We start from the raw sequence: 27,714 nt of genomic DNA, 5'->3' as shown, positions 1-27,714 counted from the left end.
GGGGTCTGCGTATGTGTGTTTCAATTGGATCAGAGCCAGCTAGTCTGAGTGCTTTGAAATATAAAGGCAAGATACTACGGATGCTGGAAATCTGAAACAAAAACAAAAAATGCTGGAAAAACTCAGCAGGTCTGACAACATCTGTGGAGAGAAAGACAGAGTTAATGTTTCGAGTCTGTATGACTCTTCTTCAGAGCTAAAGGAAAGTAGAAATGTGGTGAAAAATATATATATATATATATATATATATATATATATATATATATATATAAAATATATTGTTGAAAGGGGGTGGAACAGGTGAAGCTGGATAGAAGGCCAGCAATAGGTGGAGGCAAAGGAGAGACTGCGAAAGATGTCAGAAACAAAAGGTCAAAGGGTTGTTAATAGTGGTGGGGCTGGCTAAATGAGGTGCTAATGGTGACATTAAGCAGAATATGATAAAGCAGGACCAGGGTAAGCACTCTGGAAAGTGACAGATGGCCCTAGTGGGGCTGGGGTGGGGGGAGGGATGGTGGTGGGAAAAATGATTGCAAAGATTAAAAACTGGGGATAAAAATGAATAAAATGGAAATAAATGTAAAAAAAGTGGGAAATAAAAAATCAAAATTAGAGCCATGGGTGATCAGCCTCGTCATCAGCAGAGGCACGAGATGTACTTCCCCCTTCAGCAGGCAGAAGTTACAGTATTATGGTCTCCCAAGGGGGTAAAGTGCATTGCTATGGGGAGCAGAAAGCACCTGTCAATCTACTTACCCCTCCCGAAGGCCCGTAATGTTGCCTGTGATTTATTTTTATTAAATCTCCCTAGGTCAGATCAGATCAGATCAGATCAGTATCTACTGGCAGAAGGGCAGAGGACTCAACTCAATTAAAACAAGTATTGATTAATTAAAATTTAACAATAAAAATGAATTAAAAAAGGGGGGGAATCACAAAGAGGTTATGGTGGAGGGGAGAGTTCATGGTCTGAAGTTGTTGAACTCAATGTTAAGTCCGGAAGACTGTAAAGTGCCTAGGCGGAAGATGAGGTGCTGTTCCTCCAGTCTGCGTTGAGCTTCACTGGAACATTGCTGGATTAGGAGCTAGTGTTGGTCAGCAAACGATGATGTGCGATTAGGACATGGTGTGTCTTAGAATACAGTGTTAGGAAATAGAGATAGTTTAAGTTATATTTGTATTTGTGGTTGTTTGGAATGAGTTTTAGCTTTATTGTTTGAGTTTGTATTTTTGTTATCTGTGATAAGGAAAGGTCAAATTGAGTTTTAGTTTCACTTTAAAAAGGTGCCTGCATTTCTAATGAAAGTTTTAGGACTGTTGCAGTTAAGTTAAACAAACAAGAGTACAGAAATTGGGCTGTTGCCTAGCAACAGGGGTCCAGAGAGATAGGTCCCTCCCACATTCACACAGAAGATACTAGCAACAGCAGTTTGACTCGGAAACAGTTCAGTTAGTTTTGAAAATAGCTGTCAGAAGAAACTGGAGCAAACGGGCAGATAGCCAGTCCCAAGCTAAAGAAGACCCCAAAATCCAGGGGAGTGGAACAGGAGAAAGACCCAAGACCACCTTCTAGTCAAAGGACAGGAACCTGGAAAAGATCCTGTTAAGTCAAGTTAAGATTGAGGGGCAGAGAGAAAGGCACTAAGCTTCAGATTTAAAGAGACAAATGCCGTAGAAAGCAGATTTAAGGTGAGAACAGCTTGCAAGAAGGTCCAAAGAGACATCTGAAGGTCTGTAACCTTGCTATGGGGATGTTAGGTAGTGGTGTTCTGTTGATGGCTGAGTCAGTGACAGAGAGTGCATGAAAGACAGCTTGGATGCACGTGATAACCCAGGGGGAAGAAACGTCAGAAAGAGGGTTTGAAACCCTGAAGGTGAACCCTTGAGGAAGGAGTCTGAAAGAAAAAGTGTCGGTTTGGGAGAAGATTCCAAGGCAAGTTCTTGCAAAGTGGGGATTGGAAACCCTTGTGTGAAAGACGGAGGTCAGTGAGACCGATTGACTCAGTGTGGCAAGCATCTGGGCGGGCGAGGGGGTGGGGGGGGGGGGTGCAGTGGTGGTGGTGGTGGGAGTTGAGGACAGATTCATAGCATCTGGTTGCAGTGGCATCTGTCACTTCGTTTCATGGTGTGGTGTGTCTGGCCGTGGGGTGCCTATTGGTTTACATGGACCTAGTACTTGCTGTGAATATTAGAGCATAAGACAGACCAGAAGACCATAAGACATATGAGCAGAGCAAGACCATTCGGCCTATTGCGTCTGCTCTGCCAATCAATGAGATCATAGCTGATCTGATAATACCTCAACTTCACTTTCCTGCCTATCCCCCATAACCCTCGATTCCCTTACTGATTAAAAATCTGTCTATCTCAGCCTGGAATATACCTAATGACCCAGCCTCTACAGCCCTCTGCAGTAAAGGATTCCACAGATTCACCACCCTCAAAAGAAATGCCTCCTCATCTCAGTCATAAATTCGTGACCCCTTACTCAGATTATGCCCTCTGGTCTGAGACTCTCCCACAAGGGAAAACAACCTCTCAGCATTTACCCTGTCAAGCCCCCTAAGAATCTTATATGTTTCAATTAAGTCATCTCTTATTCTTCTAAATTCCAATGACTACAGGCCCAGCCTACTTAACCTTTCCTCATAAGAAAATCCCTCTATACCTGGGATAAACCTGAAGAACCTTCTCTGGATTGCCTCCAATGCCAGTATATATTTCCTTAGATAAGAGGACCAAAGCTGTTCAGTGTTCTTGGTGTGGTCTAACTAGTGCCTTGTATAGTTTTAGCAAGGCTTCCCTATTTTTTATACGCCATTCCTTTTGAAATAAAGGCCAACATTCCACTTGCCTTCCCTATTACCTACTGAACGTGTATGCCTGCTTTTTGTGATTCATGCACAAGGACCCTCAAATCCCTCTGCGCTGCAGCTTTCTGCAGTCTTTCTTTATTTAAATAATATTCAGCTCCACTATTCCTTCTGCATAAGCTCACATTTTCCCACATTATATTCCAGTTGCCAAGCTTTTGCACATTCACTTAACTTGTCTATATCTGTCATCCTCACGGTTTGCCTTCCCACTTACTTTTGTGTCATCCTCAAACTTAGTGATAGTACATTCGCTTCTCTCATCCAAGTCATTAATATACATTGTAAGTAATTGTGGCCCCAGCACTGATCCCTCTGGCACTCCACTAGTTACAGGTTGCCACCCTGAAAACATGCCCCCTGTCCCATCTCTCGGTCTTCTGTTAGCTCGCCAATCCTCTATTCATGCTAATATGCTACCCCCAACACCATGAGCTCTTACCTTATTAAGTAGCCTTATGTGTGGTACCTTATGGAACACCTTTTGGAAATCTAAATTTATTACATCTACTGGTTCCCCTTTATCTATCCTGCCTTTTACCTCCTCAAAGAATTCTAATAAATTTGTCAGGCATGATTTCCCCTTCATGAAGCCATGCTGACTCTGCTTGATTAGATTATGCATTTCTGAATGTTCTGCTATTACATCCTTTATAAAAGACTCTAACATTTTCCCAATGATGGACGTTAAGCTAACTGGCCTATAGAACCATAGAACACTACAGCGCAGAAAACAGGCCATTCGGCCCTTCTAGTCAGTGCCGAAATATTATTCTGCTAATCCCATTGACCTGCGCCCAGTCCATAACCCTCCAGACCTCTCCCATCCATGTATCTATCCAATTTATTCTTAAAACTTAAGAGTGAGCCCGCATTTACCATGTCAGATGGCAGCTCGTTCCACACTCTCACCACTCTCTGAGTGAAGAAGTTCCCCCTAAACCTTTCCCTTTTCACCTTAAAGCCATGTCCTCTCGTGTTTATCTCTCTTAATCTAAGTGGAAAGAGCATACTCGCATTTACTCTGTCTATACCCCTCATAATTTTGTAAACTTCTATCAAATCTCCTCTCATCCTTCCAAGCTCCAAGGAATAAAGTCCTAATCTGTTTAATCTTTCCCTGTAACTCAACTCCTTAAAACCCCGCAACAACCTAGTAAATCTTCTCTGCACTCTTTCAATCTTACTGATATCCTTCCTGTAGTTAGGTGACCAGAACTACACACAATACTCCAAAGTTGGCCTCACCAATTACCTGTTTTTATGTCTCCCTCCATTTTTGAATAAGGGTGTTATATTGGCAGCTTTCCAATCCTCTGGGCCTTTTCCAGAATCTAAGGATTCTTGGAAGATTGCTACTAGTGCATCCACTATCTCTGCAGCTGCTTCCTTTAATATCCTAGGATGCAACCCATCAGCTCCAGCGGACTTATCGGCCTTTAGTCCCATTAGTTTCCCGCTTTTTTTTAATCGTGATAGTTATTGTATTTATTTCCTCCCAACCACGCCCCCCCCCACCCACACTTTTTCCCCTTAATTATTTAGCATTTCTGGATTGCTATTAATGCCTTCTTCTGTGAAGACTGATGCAAAGTATTTATTCAACTCCTCTGCCATTTCCTGGTTCTCCATTATTATTTCCCCAGCCTCATTCTCTAAGGGACCTATGTTTTCTTTGGCCTCTCTCTTTTTACATATTTAAAGAAGCTCTTACTGTCTGTTTTTATATTATTTGCTAGTTTACCCTCAAAGTTAATTTTCTCTATTATTTTTCTGGTAATCCTTTGTTGGTTTTTAAAACTTTCCCAATCCTCTGGCTTAGCACTAATTTTTGCCACATTGTATGTTTTTCTTTCAACTTGATACTATCCTTAACTTCCTTGGTTAACCATGATTTATCCCCTTCCTAGAATCTTTCTTCCTCACTGGGATATGTCTTTGTTATGAGTCATGAAATATTTTCTTAAATGTCTGCCATTGTTCATCAACCATCTTTTCTGCTAAATTCCTTTCCCAGTCCACTCCAGCCAACTCTTCCCTCATTCCTTTGTAATTATCCTTATTTAAGTTTAGCACTGTTGTTTCTGACCCAAGTTTCTCACACTCAGACTGAATGCTAAATTCTACAATGTTATGGTCACTGTTTCCTAGAGGATCTCTTACTCAGGTAATTTATTAAACCTGCCTCATTACATATTACCAGATCCAAAGTAGCCTGATCCCTGGTTGGATCCGCAACATATTGTTCTAGGAAACCGTCCTGAATAAACTATGAATTCTTGCTCATAGTTACCTCTGCCAATTTGATTTTCCCAATCTGCATGAAGACTAAAGTCACCCATGATTAATGTATTGCCTTTTTTACATGCCCTCATTATCTCCTGATTTATTCTCTGCCCTACAGTATAGCTACTGTTAGGGGGGCCTACGGACTATTCCCACCAGTGTCTTCTTCTCCTGATTATTTCTTAGTTCCACCCGTATGTATTCTACATCCTCCAGTCTAAAATCATTTCTTGCTACCTTACTTATTCAATCTCATACAAACAAAGCCACCCCACAATCTTTCCTTCCTGCCTGTCCTTCAAAATGTCACATAACTCTGAATATTTAGTTCCCAGCTTTGATCTCCTTGTAACCATGTTTCTGTAATGGTTATAAGACCATAACCATTAACCTCTATTTGTGCCCTTAATTCATTTATTTTGTTCTGAATACTACATGCATTTAAGTAAAGAACCATTAATTTTGCCTTTTTACCATTTTTTGCCCTTTGACCCTATTTGTTGCTGTTTTTTTAGGTTTGTACACTCTGTCCCTTCCTGTCACACTCCGGGTATCATTACCTAAACAGCTGCCTTGCAAGGCTCCCATATCCTTTTGGTTTGTAAGCCTACGTATCCCCTCTCCAAAATCCTTCTCCAACTATTTAGTTTAAAGCCCTCTCTACAACCCTAGTTATTCGGTTCGTCAGGACACTGGTCCCAGCACGGTTCAATTGAACCATGTCCCACCGGAAGAGTTCCCTTCTACCCCAGAGCTGGTGCCGGTACCCGTGCCCAATGAACTGAAATCCATTCCTCTCACACCAATCTTTGAGCCACACATTTAACTCCTTGACTTTATGCCAGTTTGCCCTTCACTCAGGTAGTAATCCCAAGATCATTACCTTGGAGGTTCTGCTTTTTAATTTAGTGCCTAACTGTTCAAATTCTTTCAACAGAACCTCAGTTGTGATTCGATCACTGTCATTGGCACCGATGTGGACGACGACAACTGGATCTCTCCCCTCCCACTTCAAGTTCCTCTCCAGCTCTGAGGAGATGTCCTTAACCCTGGCACTGGTTAGGCACACAGCCTCCGGTACTCACGCTCAAGGCTAGGGAGAACATTATCTATCTCCCTAATTATACTGTCCCCTACCACTACTACGATCCTATTTTCTCCCCAGAATTGAATGGCTCCCTGTACCACAATGCTGTGGTCAGTTCGCTCATCCTCTCTGTAGCCCCCACTCTTGCCTATACAGCTTGCAAGTACTTCGTAATCTGTTGGACAATTGAGGGGATGAGGCTCCTCGAAAGCTACCTCCTGGGTCCCCATACCTGCCTCACCTGCGGTCACACCCTCCTGTCCCTGATCACAGACCAAATTTGAATTACCTAATCTGAGGGGTGTGACCATCTCCTGGAGCAAAGTGTCCAGGTAACTTTCCCCCTCCCTGATGTGGCGCAATGCCTGCAGCTCGGACTCCAGCTCCTCAACTTGGATCCGAAGTTCCTCGAGCTACAAACACTTTACTACAGGTGTGTTCGCTCTGGATCACCTTGGTGTCCAGCAGCTCCCACATGCCGCAGCAGCAACACATCACCTACCCTGCCATCACTATTGTATTTTATTTATTAACTCATTACTCTAGCATCCCTGCTCTTTACACTTTATTGTAATTATTTTTTTTTACACCAGTATTAATCTTACACTTAAAAATAACAAGAAAAAGAAAAAAGGAACTAGAGATTTAAACACAAACTAAAGACCTTAATTTTACTTTAAAGATTAGAAGCATTCAATCAGCTACTTTCCCCGCACTCACGTCAGGTTGTGGTCTGTGATGTCACTCTTCCGCTTGTCTCATATGAAGTCTCTCCGCTCTCTTTAACACGAAGGGTGGAATTTCCCCAGAATTGCAATAAGCGCAGTAGCGGGCGGGTAAAATGAAGTACTACCCGCCGACAAAAATGATGGGTTTTCATGCTGTATCTTCCCGAGCCTGCCTCATTATTTATTTATGCATTCCCGAGAAACACGCTGTTTCCACGGCGGGCAGGATCCCATTCACCCGCTCGCCATCACCCCGCTGTTGCATCACGCCGGCCGCCATCTTTAGAAGGCAGCTACCAGCAAAGCGCTCATTGCCACCAGCTCACCAATGCTGTCCAGGAGATATGGCCCAGCAAAGACAAAAAGACTGCAGCCCCCCCCACCCCTCCCCGCTTCAACGATGGATCTATCGAGTGACTGCTGGATGCCGTGGAGGCCCAATGGGATTTGCTTTACCTCAGCTTTGGCCGCAGGATGGGTAGCAATGTCACCAACCCAGCTTGGGAGGCGGTGACAGCGGTGGTCAGTGCGAACGCCTTGCAGAGGAAGACAGCTACCTAGTGAGGCAAAGGGATGAATGATCTCCTGCGTTCCGCCAGGGTAAGTCACTCTTTTCATCACTCCCAACTCTCTCACTCACAAACCCATCACACATTCACAGGGCCCTCTCTCACTGCCAGTGCAAGGGACATCACCAATCACTCTTACAACACCGTCATTGTCTTCATCCCGTCCATGGGACCACTCAGCACCCACACAGGCCAGGCATACTTATCATCCGGCCCAGCACGAGTCCTGATACACTCCCCATCTCTATCCATGCAAGACAAACTGGCTCAGAACAGGAGGGAAAGGTCGCAGGAAAGTGGAGGGATACCAAAAATCAAAGTTCTGACAGAATTTGAAAACAGAGCTATTCAGCTGGCCGGTGATGACCGGGACTGGTCCTGTGCTAATGGTGAGGTCGGCGCTGCTCTACCCAGTAAGGATGCAGCAGTGCAACATCCATCAGACAACCATGCCGTGAGTGATGTGTCCTCTTTCACAGGCCACTGCCATACACTAATTACCTCCCCGTGCTTTTGCAGGCATGCCTGGAGTCTGTCCACCTTCAGGCCGAGGTGATAGAGCCAGCATTACAACACACCAAGGTCAACACTGGCAGGATGGCAGCCGCCTTGGAGACCTTGGTCCAGGATGTCACTCCTGCATAGGCTTAACATCATTGATGGCATAGTTGGCCTCCAGCAGGTGTGTGTATGTGAGAGGGGTGCTGGAAAACTCGATCTCACTCCAGCTACCTCTTCTGCTCATTGAGTCAGCTAGAGGCCAACGAAAATGACAAGTCTTGCCCCCTCGGGCACCCATAGGGAGGAGGATCAACAGGTGCACACTCCAGGGCCATCCACCCAGGTGACTCTAGGTGTGACCGGTCCATCCAAATCCTATCTTCCTGTGACCTCCGCAGGTCCAGCTTCACAGGCTAGAAGAGAGTGCTACTGCCACACAGAAGGACATTGAAAGCAGGTTGGGACCCTCCAAGTCCCGGCCCTCCAGAGAAGGCCAGCCAACGTCATCACAGACAGGGTGTTGCAGTCAGCAGGCTGCCTTCACCTCTGCTGTGGATGTCCGTGAAGCACCAAGACATAGTGGCAGGGTTAGGAAAGTTAGGTAAAAAATAGTTGCACAGCCTGGCCACGGGTGTTGATCACTTGTACATACTGTTCATTGTCAATAAAACTCCAAAGGATGTCACTCCCTGCCTGTTCTGATGAGCAGTGTTCTTGTCATTCAGATGTGAAACTTTTCTGCACAAGATAAAAGGCAGGTGTCTCAGTCTAGTGCCTCTTCCTTGTGCTCTGTGTGGCCTTCAGACCACAGTGGTGGTCCCGCCGCACATTCCCTGGAAACATTACTGATGCCTGTAACTTGGTCAATGCTGGTCATTGCTGCCAGAATGCAGTGGGCAGGCGCCACAGAGTTCTTGCATTCTCTGTGTGCTCTCAGCACCTTAAAGGCAGGGCTGGCCCCATCACACCAGCATCTCCAACCAGTGATGCTGAGCACCAGCTCCTGAAGGGCTGAGATGCTGAAGGCGGACACAGCATCAGATGCATCTAAAGTTTCATGGCTGTGTCTCTGAAATGGCCCTCCTCGGCCAGACAGGAGTCAGACATTCTCAGGGGCTATGTGAAGATCTATGGAGTGTCCTCACTGCATATTGTCATCATCCTCCTGCGATCGAGCGACTTTTTAGGACCTCCACTGCATCTCCATGACAGGAGCATTCTCAGGAGGGTATTGGCGCTGCCATAAGCCAGTCTGGAGTCAAGCATTCACAAATGCGATGTGAGGATCTACGAGGACACCTCACTGCATGTCGTCATCATCCTCCACAAACCTGGCAGCTATGAGGGCCTCCCGTGTGCGCCTCCTTCATCTAGCCAGTGCGAGAGCTTCATCCCCGTCGTCATCACCACTGAAGACCCCCTCACCCTCATTACCATCAGCGTCCTTCTCATCGGAGGAGACATCCAACTCCTCCATCCCCTCCTCGGCCAGCTCCTCTCCCGTTGCAGCACCAGGTTGTAAAGGGCACAGCACACCACAACGACGACAATGTGTGACACCCTCTGTGGTCTGTATTGCAGGCTCCACCAGACCAGTCTAGGCACCGGAACCGCATCTTCAGCATCCAGATGGTTTGCTCCACCCAGTTAACAGCTGCTGCATGAGCCTCATTATAGTGTTTCTCTGCTGCAGTCTGAGACCACCACACGGGTGTCATCAGCCTCGGCCTTTGTGGGTAGCCCTTATTCTCGAGGGGCCAACCCGCAGTCTCTGTGCACCCTGGACGGCTACAGAGATCTGCAAGTGACTCAGGATGTAGGTGTCATGCATACTCCCTGGAAACCATGCACATACCTGCAGGGTGCATTTCTGGTGGTCGGATATCAGCTGCACGTTCAGTGAGTGGAAGCCCTTGCAGTTGATGAAGTCCACTGAGCGTAGCGACGGAGACCTGAGCACCACATGAGTGCAGTCAATCGCACCCTGCACCTGTGGGAATCCTGAGATCAGGGCGAATCCAATGGCCCTTGCGCCCTGGCTGTCCTGGTCCCGGGTGAAATGCACAAAGTTGTGAGCCATGGAGAAGATAGCATCTGTGACCTCATGGATACATTTGTGGGTGGCGGATTGTGAGATCCCACAGAGGTCACCTGAGGAGCCCTGAAATGAGCTACTGGCATAGAAACTGAGCGCCACGGTCACTTTTACAGCCACTGCAGTGGATGCCCTCCGTGTCTCCTTGGTGCCAAGCCCTGCAATAAGTGGCAGATGTGAGCTACCAGGTCCCTAGACATGCGCAGTCGTCGGCGACACTGGTTCTTAGTCATCTGCAGGAATGGCAGGCAGTGTCCATAGACCCTGGGTGTCGCTAGACGCTGACCTGCCACGGTTCACTGTCGTTTCTGGGCAGCAGGTGCAGGGCTGCCCCTTCTTCCTGAGGTTGCTGCTTCTGCCTTTGTGCGGCCAGGTGCCTCAGTCACTCTCTCCTCCGTCTTCTACAGTCTCTGTAGGCCATCAGGCATACAGCTAGGTCACCAGGATCCATGGTACTCCTGCAGCATGAAAGAGAGGGAGACATGGTTATCATGGCTGTACTTAGCACCTTTCCTGGCCCTGTGTGACTGCCCCTTAATGATTACCAGGGAGTGCTGGTCACCCCTCGGATGGCCAGAGATGAGTGCGCTGCTTGGCTGCCCTGTCAGCCTGAGACATGGGGACACTGGTCCAAACCAGGATGCAGAGATTGCAAGAGGCTGTGAGTGCCTCTAGCAGTGACTGTTACATGGCCAGTACTGGTGAGGAGATTGTACAACGTGTGCAGTCCAACTGCTCCGTGGCGGACTCAAAGTCTGTGCTGGGGTGGGGGTGGGGGGTGGGGTGCATGTGTGGTTGAGGGTAAGGTATGGAGCGCTTGGTGGCCCTTTGGTGCCTCCACGTTGCTTGCATGGGTGGCCAGGCTAGGAGCCTGACCCCAATCATATCATGGTGGCTGTGCCTGATCTGTCTTAGTTACAGATGCATGGTCAGTTTATACAGGTCCCCAATGCGTGGCCACTGCCCTCACTTACCTTGACCCCACCTCAATTGCCTTTGCATGGGATGCAGCGCCAGGGCAGCATTTGGCCCCTACGCCCCCTCCCCCCGACCCCGCCTCAGCAATTGCCTCCGAGGCTGGCCAGCACGTGTCCCTGGACACCATCCCCCCCCTCACCAGTCGCTTCTGGGGCCAGGCATCAGTTGCCCCTACCCCCTGGCGTCCGAGGCCTGTAAACAACAGGCGAACTATGGAGAACACAGATGTTCACTCACCTCAGTTCCCCCCATTTGAAGACCAAGTGCACACGTCTGCGTGCTGTTGTGAAACACGTCAACGTGCTTTCCCGCCGACGTGGACGGATGATACAGCGGCGTTCCAAGAGCCTGGCGGGATGGCCTTTTAATTATATGCTAATGTATTACAATGAGCTTCCTGCCGACCGATGGCAGGAAACACGGCCTGCCACTGGCGGGCTGAGCAGATGATCGTGACCTGCCTTCACGTTGTCGCTCCATCCTGCCATAATTTTCCACGCACACCACCTATCACACCCGCTACCAGCGGTCTTGGAAAATTCTGCCCAAAGTCTTCCCGCTCTCTTTAAAATGAAGATAGCTTTTGTAACTTGTATTATCGTTACAAATCTCTATACATCTGTGGAGGCATAGTTGTGAGTGAAGGAGTATTGTAACATAGTTCATCTTTTCTTGCTTAATGAATATTTCATTCTTTGTTAAAAGTTCATTAGCTGACTCTGGAGACTCTGTTCAGTAGTCCCTCTCCACATATCTAAACAAACAAATAAAAGTTAGGATCTATCAAGCTGGGTTTCACCCTGGGATGAGGCTTTTCTAATGGTAACCTCAGCTCGGGGTCCTAACAATGGGCAGACTTTTGGGGTAAGCTCCAGTTTATGGAGAATGGAAAATGGGAGGCCAGCTAGGGGAGTATTGGAACAGTCCAGTACCATAAGCACAGGTGAGGGTTTCAGCACCAGATGAACTGACACAGAGTTGGAGTTGGAAGATACGAAGGAGGTGAAAGTGTGTGGTCTTGGTGATGACATGGATGTGTGACTGGAAGCTTATCTCTGGTCGGATACAACACCAGGTTCTGGTTCAGCCTCAGACAGTTGCCAGGGAGAGGGATGGAGTCAGTGGCTACAGAATGGGGTTTGTGGTGGGGACAGTTCCAGTCTTCCCAATATTTAGTTGGAGAAAATTTCTGCTCATTCAGCACTGGCTGTTGGGCAAGCAATCTGACAATTTAGAGATAGTGATGGGTTGAGTGGGGAGGAAGAGCTGGGTGTCGTCGGTGTACCCGTGGATTCTGAATGCTGTGTTTCTTTTCTGCATGACATTGCTGAGCGGCAGCATGTAGATGAGAAACAGGAAGGGACCAAAGATAGATCTCTGGGGGTGGGGGGAGGGACACTCCAGCATTAACAGTATGTATGAATGGGAAGAGTAGTCATTGTAGGTAATTCTCTGGTTAAGGCTGGATTAAAGTAAAACCACAAGTGCAATCCCATCCATGTGGACAATAGAGAGGAGAGGTGTTGGAGCGTGGGAGAAGGATGGTGTGGTCAACCATGTCAAGGACCACAGATACATCAAAGTGAGATTGTTAACAATGGTCATAAGATGTCATTTGTGTGTCACGGGCACTTTAAAAGAGGTGTTTCCCCAAAGTCAACTATGAGCAATGTATTTGCATGCAATGTATGTTGTACCCCTGGAGTGAGTAATTCAATTTAAAATTAACCCAGCAGCAAAGCCTTTCTACTTAAACAGGAAAGGGTTAGTTTATTTCACACTATTGCTCTGCATGTTACCCAAGAAAAAAGGTAAAATTATTAACACATATGTACATGAAAGTTACAAGATTAAAAAAAATGATACTTATAAGTGACTTCAAAACATAGCAGGTCTGTACCAAATATGTAGTAAACATCATTCAAGATGTTGCGTTGTTTGAAATGAAGGTCTTGAGATTATTGAGTCATCTCTGCAGCTACAATGGCTTCTACTGTTGCCAGAGGTTGCTTTAACAGGTGAGCTTAGTACTAGGAATTAGGTTTAGAGAAGATTCCTTGCTTCTAGTTGTTCAGGAATGGTACTTTTAGCTTCTTAATTAAATCAAATTATTAGCCATTTCTGGATGTCTCTCCCTGGGTTGAAGCTTCTTCAAGATGGATCTGAAAGGGCAGGCTAATTTTTCCTGCTACCTTAGCAGAAAGTAAAATTAGCCACTGTATCACGTGATCTGGACAAAATGCCAAGTCATCTTCTAAATAAGGCAGTGGTAATCCCATTTAGCAATTCAAAGTCTCCTTACCACCTTCAGTGTTCAAAAAGGCTAAAGTTTTTCACATCTTCAGGAAAAGTCATTGACTGTTTGAGGACTCTTGGAATTTCAAAAATATTTCCATGTCTGCATGTGGCTGCTTGCAAGTCTTCTGGAAGCTTGACAACAGTGCAGTTGTAAAGTCAAATGACCTGTGGCAGCCATCTTGAAGATCACAGTGTCTCTTTTAAAAGGAGGGCATACAGGTTTTTAAATTTTTTCAAACAATTCTCATATCTGCTCCACATGACATAGGACTTTGATAAATGCTTTCATTATGGTGGTAGGGCCTGATTGGAGGGATTCAAAAAATGGAAATCTGGGTGTTAAGAAACCTATACTTATCTTCTGAGGTCGGGAACTCCAGTTCCAGATGAACCTTGGGTCTCCAACACATGCGCTGGCTGGGAAGTGGCCGCATTTGCGCAGTTCGGTTGTTTTGTGTTTTTTAGGTTGTGGACCAGCCCTGCACACCTGCGCAGAAAAAGAGAAAGGGAGGGAGGGAGGGAGGAGTGGTGTGAAAAGGAAGGTCAGATGACCTGACAGGAACGCCATTGTAGGGAGGGTGTACTAGGGAGAAGGACATGGGAGAGGGAAGGGGAAGGTCCCTAAAGAAAATCCCGGGTAAGGGATTAAAGACAGGGACAGGCATAGATCCAGTTAAGTCAAGTTAAAAGGAGGAAGCAGAGAAATAGGCTCTGAATTAAAGAAAGAGCTGCAGGGAGCAGACTTTAAGCAAAGTGGGAACAAGAGAAGTCCCAAAGGTCAGAGAATGCAGCTGAAGGTTGGTGGCTCCATGCTGCAGGCCAATCCTTTTGGAGCTGAGGTGTCCTGCTTGGCGTGGCTGAAGATCTGAAATTGTGCTTGGAAGGTGAAGCAGGGGAAAGGATTCCTGGAAGGTGAGATCAAAACCCTGCGAGGTGGGTCATTGTTGAAGCCATCCGAGTAGGAGCGACTTTGGGAGAGAATTCCAAGGTGAGATCTTCAAAATGTGGAGATTGGAAACCCTCGTGAGAAAGATGAAGTTTCAAATGAGACTGGTTGGCTCACAACATGACAAATGTCTGAGTGAGTTGTTGAGAAATCCACAGAATCTGGTTTAGTCACATCTGTCAACTATTGCGAGCGTGGTGGATCTGACCACAGTTTGTCTATTAATTCACATAACCTCCTATTTACCCTGAAAGTTGGAGTTTAAAATAGACCTTGTAAATTGTTTTTATTTTTGATCTTATAAAGTTTATTTTTGTTTGTTCAAAGCTAGTGGAATCTTGCGGTTTTCTTCACTTAGTGTCTTGAATCTTGGCCAAGGGTCATGGGAAAGATGAGAACAGATGTGGGAAGTGAAAAAGCTTCAAGGGCTTGAGAGTAAAAGGAAGATTGGAGATGGGGAGGTAGTTTGCAATGAAAGAGTCTCAAAGCTTTTTGACCAGAGAGGTGATGATGGTAAATGTGAAGGCGAGGGACAAGTACCTGAGGAGAGAAAACCAACATTAAATGTCAGGTAACAAGGGGCTGAAGAGGGGAAGTTGGGTGGGTAGCAATTTGGTGTGAAGAGGAACGATGGAGCATGAGGTGGGTCTTATGGACAAGATGGGCTCAGTCTGAGCACAAGGGGAATAGGACAGGAACTGGAGAAAAGTTCAAGACAATGTTGGTAAGGAGGCAGAGCTTTAGAGGAAATTTGGCCCAGTGGGCTAGGGAAAGGGAGAGATGTGGCAGAGTCAATTGAACATATACACTTAATCTTTCGTGACAAAGGAATGCATGAGCTCCTTGCACTTGTTGTCAAAGATCAGGATGGAGGAGACAAGGAGAGAAGGTTCTAGGAGGATGGTTTATGGTGGAGAAAAGAAGCCAGAGGTCACCTTTGTATTCCAGGAAGATCCTGGAATAACAATCAGCTTTGGCAGATGAGAGCCGGACCCAATAGTGCTTTAAATTGTCCAGTCAGAGCAGTTGTTATAAACTCAAGGGGGTGGCCATTAACGTAGATAGGGGAGAAAGATTAAGGGAGGATGGGAGGGCAGTGAACTCAAGAGGAGGGAGAGCACGATTAATTCAGATGGGGGTTGAAATCACCGAGGACGAGAAGCTGCTCAGTACAGAGACTGAGGAAGGAAGAACGAAGATATTTCAGTGAGGAAAGTTGGCATGGGACTTGGGTGGGCAGTAGAAAATTAGGATTTTAAAATGAGGCATGAGGACTGGAACAAGGCGAGATATTCAAAGGGGGGTTTGTGCCAAGTGTCCAAATTGTGTATCACCCAAGCACTGTTGTGTAAATCAGAGCACGTTAACTCTATAGCAACAGGAACTTCGGCCAAAATAATCCATGTTTGAGTTATGCCTATATGCCACAAAAGCAGCTTTTACAAAGCCCCTTGGTGTTCTCATTCACTGTCTGTTTTTTTTTTGCAAGGGCTTCAGAAGGATTGGTTTATCTTTACAGAATGGAAATGAAGGAAAGCATGGGTTCACTCAAAGGGTGGTGAACCTTTGGGATTCTCTATCCCAGAAGGTTGTGGATGCTCCATCGTTGAATACAATTAAGGCTGGGATAAACAGAGTTTTGGTGCCTTGGGGAATTAAGGGATATGGGGAGTGGGCTGGAAAATGGCACTGGAGCCCAAGATCAGCCATGATTTACTGAATGGCGGAGCAGACTCAAGGGGTTGTGGGGTCTACTCCTGCTCCTATGTTCTTACAATGGTCACTGCTATGTCTATTTTTGTAATGCTGTAAAATAAAAGTGATGTGGGAGGGCAGTTAGCTCAGTTGGCTAGATGGCTAGCATGTGGATCAGATTAAAGCCAACAGCATGGGATTCAATCCTTGTTCTAGCTGAGGTGGACACAAAGTCTGCCTCCTTGTCCTACTGTTAGTAAAAAATCATGGCACTTTGCTGTGGTATGGCGATAATTCCCAATGATCTGCTTTTGGGCAGAGATCCTGGTAAAAGATCACAGGACACATTTCAATTTAGATGCTGGAGCAGAAGTTTCAGTTCTTTCAGATTTTGAACCATGGTTAGTCAAGAGAGTTCTACAATCATCCCATACAAAGTTACACTGACTAGGAGGAACTGAGCTGATGGTTCTGGGAGAATTAACAGCTACATTAAAGCACAGAGAGAATGTAATTACTGAAGTACTATACATAAGTCAAGATCAGAGTTGTTTGCTGTTAAGTAGAAAGATATGTATGGAATGGAATCTAATCCGCAGAATAGAAGAAATGAAGAATGGTGAAGGTCAATCAGGAGACTCCAGAGCAGAATTTCTAAAGTTATTTACAGAATTGGGAGAGCTAAAAACACCAAGCCCAGAAGTGAAACCAATGCGCTTATATATACACCAAGAAAGGTTCCACACCCTTTACTTCCATAAGTAAAGAAAGAGACTGATCAATGGTAAGATAAGGAGTCATGTCACCCATAAAAGACCCAACGAGCTGGTGCTCAGGGATGATACTAGTTTCAAAGCCAAGTGGTTCTATAAGAATGTGCGTTGATCTCACACAACTCAAAAAGGCTTTGAAAAGATAATTCTATCCAATGGTATCAGTAGATGAGAGCTTAGCTAAATTAGGGAAGGGTTCAATATTCTCTAAGTTAGATGCAAACAGCAGATTCTGGCAAATACCACTGGAAGAGGAGCCCAAGCTTCTCAATTTTCATAACACCATTTGGAAGATTCTGATTTAACATGTTACCCTTTGGAATAACAGCAGCACCACAGATATTTCAAAAAAACAATGTCAAACCTTTCAGACGGCTTACATGGATCTGTCTGCCACAGTGATGACATATTGATACATGGGTCCACTCATGCTGAGCATGACATGAGAGCGAGAGCAGTACTGAGAAAACAAGAGGCAGGACTGACAATCAACACTAAGTGTGAGTTTTCACAGACAATAATCAGGTTTCTTGCATCAGGGCTAGTTAGTTCATTTGGCTTGATGGCTAGCACATTGTTCAGAATAACACCAACAGCACAAGTTTGATTCTTGCTCCAACTTGGGAGGTAACAAAGGCAAACTACCACCGACAAAGAAAATCAACTAAGAAAACTGCTCAGGGCGCAGCATCAGCAGACAATGAGCCAAGGACTTAACTTCAGGCAGAGCATACAACACAGTCATACACTTTGAATTGGAGAATGGACAGAAACAGGACCTGATGGCAGTAACCACTGCCTAGAATGGTTCTGGGTGCTCTTTTTGCCCGGTCAGCAGCACCTAGAAGTGTAAGGGAAAGAAAGAGGACCCAGAGGCAGTAACCACCACCTAGAAGAGCTATCCAATCCAATCCAGTCTGTGGCTCCAGAGCACAGTGGTCACAGTCTGAGAGAAATCAAGTGTGACATCACAGGAAAACAGATAAAGGATTGGCTGGTGAATATTTTGTTCTTTTATCTTTAAAACTCATGTAATTTATTAGTAATTGTAAAGTTTTATTAGCTGTAGTAAGGTTTACTAGCAATAATAAAAGGTTATTAGGAGTAGCAGTGTTTATTAATTATATTATGCATTAGTAAAATTAATTTAAAGATGTCAAGAGAGCAAAACAATCTACATTTCCTACAAGTCTTAAACATGAAATGTTCAGAACGATTAGGAGACTGAAGCATTGGGTTCCCAGGAACATCAGAGAACGCTGAAGTCTGAACAGAGGTCCGGGGGGAGGTGTCGTTTAATGGACTTTGTTAGGCTAAGTCTCATAAAGGGAGTGATATACATCATTTTCCAATTGAAAAGGAACTGTTCCCAAATCAAGATCACATTGAAAGGTTATAGTCAAGGTATCTGCAGTTTTCTCACCTACTTACTTTAAAACCTTGGGATAGACTCAAAGTTGATGTTAGAATTACAGAACCTAGTGATGTCACCTCCCTTCATCCACTTAACATCATACGTTCCCTATGTATACACAGATGAAAAACAGATGGAGGCAAGATTTGCTGACTTTGGGAGATTCTCAGCATGACACTAGAGTGCCAGAAGTACTGTATTTTAAACTGCCATATTACCAGGCATGTGTTTGCACTTGTAGGGTAAATAGCAATTTTGTTTTGCTATGATTTTATATTGGATTACTGAACAACTCTACCATTGCCCACATTTTTTTTTAAAAAAGGAGCAGAATAATAAGGATGTAGTCTTCAGGGATAGATTTTTTAACAAATTCTTTCCTGGGATTTTCCCATCAGGGGCAAGATCAGCATTTGTTGCCCATTCCCCAGTGGCCTTGAAGGTGTGATGAGCTACTTTCTCGAATTGCAGGTACATCCACAGTGCTGTTGGGAAGGGTGCTCCAGGACTTTGACTCAGCAATGATGAAGGCATTACTAGTTCAGTGACATTACCACATCTTCCCTCAATGATTGTAGATAGTGGAGAAGTTTTTGGGAACCAGGAGGTGAGTTGCTTGCCTCAAAATTCCCAGCCTGTGACCTACTTTTGTAGCCACACTATTTATATGGTTGGTCCAGTTCAATTTCTGGTCAATGGTAACCTCCAGGACATTGATACTGGGAGAATCAGCAATGGTAATGCCATTGAATGTCAAGGGAAGATGATTAGATTCTCTCTTGTTGGAGATGGTCATTGCCTGGCACTTGTGTGGTGCGAGTGTTACTTATCAGCCCAAGCCTGAAATGTTGTCCAGGTCTTGCTGCATATGGGCGTGGATTGCTTCAGTATCTGAGGAGTTGAAAGTGATACTGAACATTGCATAATCATCAGTGAACATCCCCATTTCTGACCTTATGATGGAAGGAAGGTCATTGATGAAGCAGCTGAAGATGGTTGAGCCTCAGGCACTGCCCTGGGGAACTCCTGCAAAGATGCATGGACCACCAACAACCACAACCATCTTCCTTTGTGCTAGGTATGACTCCAATTAAGGACTAGATAACAGGTGCAGGATTTTGGGTTGGGTCAAATAGGAATTCCAAGTCTGCACTGTGCTGGAACCAGCCACTCAGTAGTAAGTTCCCTGAATTGGCAATTACTGGCCAGAGGACATGTTCACCAGCCAACTAGGAACAGCAGGCAGGCTCTCAAAGTTTGAGGGTCAATAGGAGGTCCTCCAGGATGTTAGGAAATGACCCTACCTTTGCACATTAGGAAGATAAAGGGGCAGCTTCATCTTGAGGCAACCTCTCAAAGATTTTACTTAAAATCAAATGATCACAGCTGTTCCTAGGTAGGCTTCAAAGTGTGCCTTGAGTGCTGGAACCATGCCTTGCTGCCAAGAAGCCACCAGGTGTCCAACCTGTTCTCGAGGCCGCTGATAATTGGCTTTTTAAACTCACCCCAATTGGCTATTCACCAGGAATCAATCCCACCTCAGGATGATGCCAGCAAACTGATGCAGAATTACGCCCCTGCCCACTTACTGCTGTACTTATCCCAATGAAAAGGCAGAATTTTCAGCCCCAAGTCACTGCAGTTGGAGGTCAAATTACCAACCTGGTACAAGGGTAAAGGATATCTCAGAGTAACTGAAGGGAATGTGGGAGGGGGAATAGAAAATCCAATTACCATGAACCATGCTTGGACCAACACAAGGAAGAGCTCCTGGCAAGGGAATATCAGCAGATAGGAATTAAATTTTAAAATAAAACAAAACATACTTCACAAATGGCAATCTCAGGATGCTACCTGAGTCATGCGCTAACTGACATAGGGGCAGACAGATAAACGTGTGGTCAAAAGACTGGTGTGGGAAAGAAAGGCAAGTTGGAAGCCTGAATGCTGCTGCTAATGTATATTTCAGAGAGTAGACCTATATTTACTCATGTACATATATGATTCCATTGTGTGCATTCTCACCGATTGTTACTGATACCTGTAGATTCCAGAGCAAAGGAACCTCATATTAATACATAATTCATAAAGGTCTGTGATGCATATATGGTACTGGGCTGTCTGAAGTTGAGGCCAGGCTCATTCTTTAGAGAGACACAACCAATTTGTTAATGTTAATTCAGTGCTATTCAATATGCTTTTAAATGGCTTTCACCTCTGGCTGGGTCAGCTGAAGCAATGCCACTTCATCACAGAATGCCCCTTTAACTCCAGTTGTGACTTAAGCACTGTGGTGTTATGGCTCAGTGATCACCAGATGCCAACTTTAGTCATGCTAAGTGACTGCCATTTTCCTGCTCACTGCTGGTTTGACTGTTTAGCCCCAGCCCAGGGAATTTGGAAAGGAATGGGGTCGCCCATCTGTGACTGCTAGATCTTTGGCATCCAGCTATATAAATCAGAGCAAACTCAACTGCACAGGCAGCCAATACAAAACAACTGTTTCTGTTTCCACCTGAAGTGATTTGTATATTAAAATTCCAGCATAGCATCCACAGCACTGACAAAGAACAGTATAAAAGCAGAACAGACATCTGGGCTATTCAAAGGCTTCTTCCCCCATTTCCAATTTATTACCCTCTTTCTGGGGTAGATTTCGCTCAACCACAACAACCATTTGCCTGTTTACCTAACTGGCCATTATATCAATCATCTAATTCACTGTGGAGAGCAACACAGCTGATGTCTGTTTATTATCCACATGAGCACCTTCCAGGAGGCATTATTCAATAGTGATTACAAAAGGGAACTCCCACTCCATGTTACCCAAATCCAGGAATACCAAGGCCCAAGAATAGCACCTCCACCTACGGACAACCAGGCTGGGAATCAAAGTTATCTTGTACAACAGAGAAACAATCCATTGACACAGCCATTCCAAGGGTGGAGAAAAAGAGGAATGTCCTACCTGAAGAAGCTGAGGTCCATCACTAAATAGAGGACGATGATTGTGAGGAGCAGTGCAATGCATTTACGTTTCATCGCAAGGTACCTGAATAAATAAAATATCCAGAGTCAGATGTCCAGATGAATCACAGAATGTAACCGCACAGGAACAGATCCTACAGTCCATCCAATCTTCACTGCTGTATTCCTTAACAAGCCACCTTGTTTAAAATCTACTCACTCCAGATATTGTTCAATATTCCACCTTTGAAAGCAACCCAATTCCCTTTTAAAAAAGAACTGAAGTTCCACTTCACCACCACTTTTGTGGTGAGAATTCCACTGTCCAACGCAAGTTGCTTCTTCTAATCTCACCCTTCATGTTTTGTGATTATCTTAATCTTTTTCCCCTTCATTATTTTATGACAATTGCTGTTCATTCAATGTATTATTCCCAATGATAATCCTTCATGATATTGGAGGCTTCTAAATTGGAAAGTTCTGAAATATGCTAAGAGATTTGAGATGTTTCATCCCTGGTAACATCCTTTAAAACCAATAAGAAAAGCTGCAGTGATGGATTTATATCTTTCCTTGACAAGAGGAGAAAGAGGACCCAAATAAGTGTCCTCAGAGCTGCCCCAGCACCAATGTAACTTCACCAGATGAACGATGGAAATCCTGTCTGTGTGGGAGAAGGAGCTTCCTCCATGCTTTTAAACTTTGGCGTTCAAAGTGAGGGATGTTAATACTGGGGAATGAAACATGTTCCACTGTTAGCACTCAGGTGACAGCATCAAGTATGCCCGGGTTAGGTATAGAACAGGTTAGATTCAGTGTTTAGGCTGCTGTTACATTTCCATTTTGCAAAATACTAATCTCACACAGCCCAAACTGGGTGTAAAACTGACAGGACTTGCTAAATGAGCTGCTAGGCAGGCTGGTTTTTAAAATGAGACTTTGAGAATGGGCAGCACCAGTGCATCTCGCACAAACGTTAAAGCAGCTTAAAGTTCCCAGTGCTACAGGAATGTGTTCAGTAGCAATCTCAAAGCAACTACACTGCCTCAATATGGTAATTTTACGATATCCAGGCATCTTATTCAGAGAGGTATGGGGCCACAATTTAAATGTAGAGTTTTCTGCTGTGGAAGAGCTAGGGACTGAACTGAGCCGATTTTAAAAATAAGAAACTCTCCATTCCTAGTTGTGGTGGTGGGTTTTCTTGAAGCACAATCTTTTAGGCAAAATAGTTTAGGACTCCAATCCAGCGATGAAGGAGGAAGAACAATGCGTCCCAGTAAGGATGGGGAGAAATTTGATGGGGAATTTGCAGGCAATGGTGTTCCCATAACCCTGCTGCCTTAGTCCTTCTTGGTGCAAGGTCACAGGTTAGTCGAATGCATCCAGGAGATAATACACACTGAAGATCCTGTGCCTTGTGAGGAAAGGAGTGGATTAAATCTGGAGGAATGGAGTGCTGATCAAGCACACTGCTTTGTCCTGAATTGACCCATCCAGGCAAGTGGAGAATATTCCATCACACTCCTGACTGTGGCCTTGTAGGGTGAAGAAAAGACTTGAAAGTCAGAATTGAGTTACTTGTCACAGAATACCCAGACTCTGACCTCCTATAGAAGCCATGCCATTTGTGGCTGATGAGTTTTTGGCCCCCAGAATGCTGACGGTGGGGGGATTTGATGATGGTAATGCCATTGATTGCTAAAGGGAGGTAGTTAAACTCTCTTGTAGGAGATGGTCATTGTCTGGCACTTGTGTGATGCAAATGTTCCATGCCACCCATCAGCCTAAGCTCAAATTCTGCCCATGTCTTGAATGATTAAGGAACTGTGCATAACGTTCATCTCCATTCAATCATCAGTAAACAGCCTCACTTGTAGCCTTACTATGGAGGGATGGTCACGTAGAAAGTAACAAAAGATAATTGGGCCGAGGACACCTCCCGTTGAATGACCTTCTGCACTATTATCCTCGGGCTTAGGTGATTGACCTCCAACATCACAACTATCTTCCTTTGGGCCAGCTATGACTAGTCACTGGAGAGTTTTCCCATTCTCCACTGTCTTCAGTTATGGTTGAGCTCATTGGCACAACTCCTGGTTGAATATTGCCTTGCTGCCAAAAGGAAGGTCATTCTGGGCTCACTATCTGCCATGCAACTCGTGGTAAACTTTGAACAAAGGTTGTAATAATGCCTGAAGTGGAGGCATCCTGGTGGAACTGAGTGAGCATCAGTGAGGTTACTGTTGAGTAAGTAAGTGCCGCTTGATAGCACTGTCAGCAACATCTTTCATCACTTTTCTGATGGTTGTAAGTAAACAGATGGGACAGTAATTGGCTAGATTGGATCAATCCTGTTGTGTGTGAACAGAACACACACAGTACTTTCCATATGCAAGCAGGTATCAGCATTGTAGCTGCACTGTAATAAGATGGCTGGGGTGGAGGAAGCTATTCCTGGAGCAAATATCTACAGCACTACAACCGGGATATTTTCAAGGTGCACATACACCTTGGCTGGATTCACTGCACTTAGCTGTTTCTCAATGTCACATGGAGTAAACTAAATTGGCTCAGACCTCGAGAGGAGGCAGGGAAGGGTCATCTGCTCAGCGCTTCTGACTGAAGATGGCTGCAAACGCCTTGGCCTTTGCATGCAGTAAGTTCCACCATCAACAATAAGGATATTCATGAAACTTCCTCCTCCGCCTGTTAGTGATCTAGTTGAGCACCATTATTCACAACTGGATGTAGCAAGGCTGCACAAAATTTGCTCTGTCAAAATTTAAGATAGTGTTCTTACAGGCATGAGATGAAGGAGCTTGCAATCCACTAATCTTGATTAATGTGCGAAATGGACCCAGAGATTAAATCTATTCAATCCTCCATTACAAAGTATGATTCATCACAATGCAATTGCACTTATACTCCAATACTGATTCTTTAAAAAAGTGTAAATGTACTACAAGTGAGAATAGGTTAGCAGCTCCCAATTACAGTGTGCACTTTCTGCCTGTGGAAAATGGAGCTCTGTGCTCAGCAGGTGTCCAAATTGGTGGTTAATTTTTAAAGAACTTATCATCTCTTTCACACCCTCAGGCCATCCCAAAGCATTTCAGTGCCAAAGAATTCATCTTAAAGTGGAGTCACTGTTGTCTTGTAGAGCAATGATGGCAGCCAATTTGTTACATACAGCAATGAGATAAATTAACAGTTAATTCAGTAGAGGTTGGTTAATGGATGTACATTTCCTAGGGTACTGGGAGGCTTTGCCTCTACTTTCTGAAGGCATCACAGACTCAGGATGTCAGGGACTCCAGTCCACAAATAGCATTTTCCTCTGTAATATATTCATTATGATAGTGCAACACTGACTGGCAGAATTTATTTGCCATCCCTACTTGGGTTCTTGAGGGATTTAGAATCATTTATGCAGTGTGGGCAAGATGGGGTAAAATGGTGAGAGAGGTCCATGAAGGACATTAGTAACATCAGGATTTTACAACAATTTGACCTTCTTCCTATTCTACTGCAAACTATCAGATTTATTGAATTCAATGTCACGATGTAGGGTTTGACGTCACAAGCTTTATAGTCCAGTATCAAAGTTACCAAACAACTATACCCAACATTCCTGTGTGATCCTCACCACCAGATGACCAGGAGGCAGTTCTTCACACAAAGGGCAGTGGAAATCTCACTCGCTAAAAGCTATTGAGAGTCGGGGCCAACTGGAAACCTCAAAACTGAGATTGATAGTTTTGTTTGGTAAGGGTATTAAAGGGATTATGGAACTAAAGACAGGTAAACAAGAGTTCAGATACAGGTCCGCCATGATCTAGTTGAATGACAGGACAACTTTGAGGGGCTGAGTGGCTGATTTCCATCCTGGTTTTCGTGTCAAAGACAAAGTTAAATGTAGGATCCTAGTGTGTGCCTATTAGCAAAGTATTGAGATGGGACCTTCCTAAATTGTCAAGCACTTGCTGAGAGAATGTCAGGGCATGTTACTACTAAATTTGACTTCAATGAACATCCAAACAGATAGTGATGAGCTGCAACCACTCTGCAGTCAAGGTCTTCACAATTCAGGACAGATTCAAACATTTAAGAACTGACAACATGGAGACAACTACATACGCTCAACATTCACACATTGGGTTTGCGGTGCAGGAGTAAGAATTATACAGGTGGCAATATGGAACGGTAATGTTGGGTGAACCCATAGCTCCTAAAGCTGTCAGCTTAGAGGCAGTTGTTCACCATCGTCAGTGATCACTTTCTCCACAGAACACCAGCATCTTAAAGTAGTTTCTATTACGAGGTTGGCACCAGACAGTATTTGTATTTGTCTACAAAGTAATTTACTTCCTGTATCATTGTGTTGCACTGTGGACTCTGGGAGATTGTTGAATTAGTGAAACATATTGGATTGAGGGGAGTTTTGTGGCACCAAGTGTATAGAAAGGCAAATACTATAGTTAATCATAGTGGTTAAATACAATTGTCCATTAAAATCATAGAATAGGATACATGTGAAGTCTTCAACAACTTGGAAATTCTAATCATCACTCCAATGGCCCAGGGGTGCATCAATAAGCCACGTAGATCAGAAGATTCTTTACTTCAGTACATAGACAGAGTCACTGAGTGGAATATTAGCATTACAGACCCACATGCAGAGGGGTATGGGGGTTGGAAGGGCCAGTAGCAGGTCAGGAATTCATTTTTAATCAAAGTGAGCTTTGACCTGGTTGCTTAACTTGCTTCTTGCTTTCCTGACTAGAGTGTGTTGTATTTCTATGTTTGATTAATGCAAAAAAAAACTTACTAATCTCATACAGAACTGGTAAACTAAATGTAGTTCAGTTTATTTGAAGATATAGTACAGGATTGCTCAGCAGACAGACATAAAGATTCAACAGCTATTTGTTAACAGGGAAGTACAGCTGCAACTCTTTCACACCACATGCTGCTAGCTAAACTGAAAGCACCTCTGAACAATATCTGATGGTCACGTGGTTTACATCCTGGCTACTTACTCATTAGCATATTCTCTCTCAAAGCGATATCACAACAAAGTGTGTGAGATGATCTCTTAAAGGAAACATTTCTAGTTAAAATGGACTCCAGTCAAGCTCAGAACAGCTAAACTGTATATTGAATCCTCAGATCAAGACAAATGAGGCGCAGGACCACTGAAAGGACTTCCAATTGGAAATCACCTGTCAAGCAGTGAAACACACGCTAAGAACTGCTTAAGCACCAGCTCCTGACCTTTCACATCCCTGAAGATATGGAAGGAGCTTAAATGCATACTAGGTCAGACAGCAAGCTCTACAATCTATCCAGATTGAAAGCGAAGACAGAAATTTAGCACATTTGCTCACACTCATGATGCCATGCTAGTCACTCACACTGAAATTCAAGCTACGAAAGGCTCATGGATTACCTACAGCGAGTCCACAGTGACAATCTATTCCTTGTTGCAGAACCTGGTACAGGCCTGGGGAAAGCAGTGCCAATTCACAAAACATATGTGGAGTAACAATCAAGCTGAACCTTAGGACCAAGATGTTGGCTTACGAGGCTTGTGTTCTCAGCACCTCGTAGTATGGCTGTGATACATGGACGACTTACAGCTATCAAGAAAGAATGCTCAACAACTTTCATCTTTGCTATTTGCGGTGTATTCTGGGCATAACACTAAAGGACAAAAATTACGAATATGGCAGTCCTCTCAAAAAGGCAGAGCTCCCGAGTATGTTGGCACTCAAAGAGAGATGACCTCGCTGGCTCAAGCATGGTGGAAGACAGTCATACACCTAAAGATTTTCTGTGATGCATTCCAGCATCCGTCTGAAATTGAAGCCTTGCTAACATATGTTTTTCACTGACCCCACTACTCCTGACAATAACTATTACCCTGAGTTACACGCTGTTCTGAAACTTAGCTTGCAGCCATTTCAGTAAAGTTAGGAAACGTGTAACTGCCATAAATTTAAGGATAGCAACTAACGAATAGAATGGGGTTTCAGTAGCGAGAAGTGGAGCATAAAGAGATCTAGATATTCAACATGTTCAATTACTGCACAGCAGAAAATCAAAAAAGTCAATCAAACCCGAACTATACCATCAAAACGAACCATAAGACCATAAAACATAGGAGCAGAAATTAGACCATTCAGCCCATCAAGTCTGCTCCACCATTCAATCATGGCTGATAAGTTTCTCAACCCCGTTCTCCCGCCTTCTCCCCTTAACCTTTGATCCCCTTACCAATCAAGAACTTTTCTATCTCATTCTTAAATACACTCAATGACCTGGCTTCCACAGCCTTCTGTGGCAACGAATTCCATTGATTCACCACTCTCTGGCTGAAGAAGTTTCCCCTCATCTCTGTTCTAAAAGGTCTTCCCTTGACTCTGAGGCTGTGCCCTCGGGTCCTAGTCTCTCCTACTAATGGAAACATCTTCCCCATGTCCACTCTATCCAGGCCTTTCA

The 27,714-nt window shown here is 44.5% G+C and overlaps 1 protein-coding gene across 2 annotated transcripts in view; it reads right to left on the bottom strand.

Moving 5' to 3' along the window:
- Nucleotides 1-27,714, bottom strand: part of LOC121288227 (alpha-1,3-galactosyltransferase 2-like) — a 61,043-nt gene that overhangs the window by 20,187 nt on the left and 13,142 nt on the right. For both annotated transcript variants that reach the window (XM_041206693.1, XM_041206694.1), the window contains exon 2: nucleotides 21,212-21,295. In XM_041206693.1, coding sequence (XP_041062627.1) covers nucleotides 21,212-21,295 — 84 coding nt within the window. The remainder of the gene's footprint in view (nucleotides 1-21,211; nucleotides 21,296-27,714) is intronic.

Source organism: Carcharodon carcharias, chromosome 15, assembly GCF_017639515.1.
Source record: "Carcharodon carcharias isolate sCarCar2 chromosome 15, sCarCar2.pri, whole genome shotgun sequence".
Classification (NCBI taxonomy): domain Eukaryota; kingdom Metazoa; phylum Chordata; class Chondrichthyes; order Lamniformes; family Lamnidae; genus Carcharodon; species Carcharodon carcharias.
The sequence above is the reverse complement of the archived record's forward strand: the minus strand, read 5'-3'. Positions and strand labels throughout refer to the sequence as shown.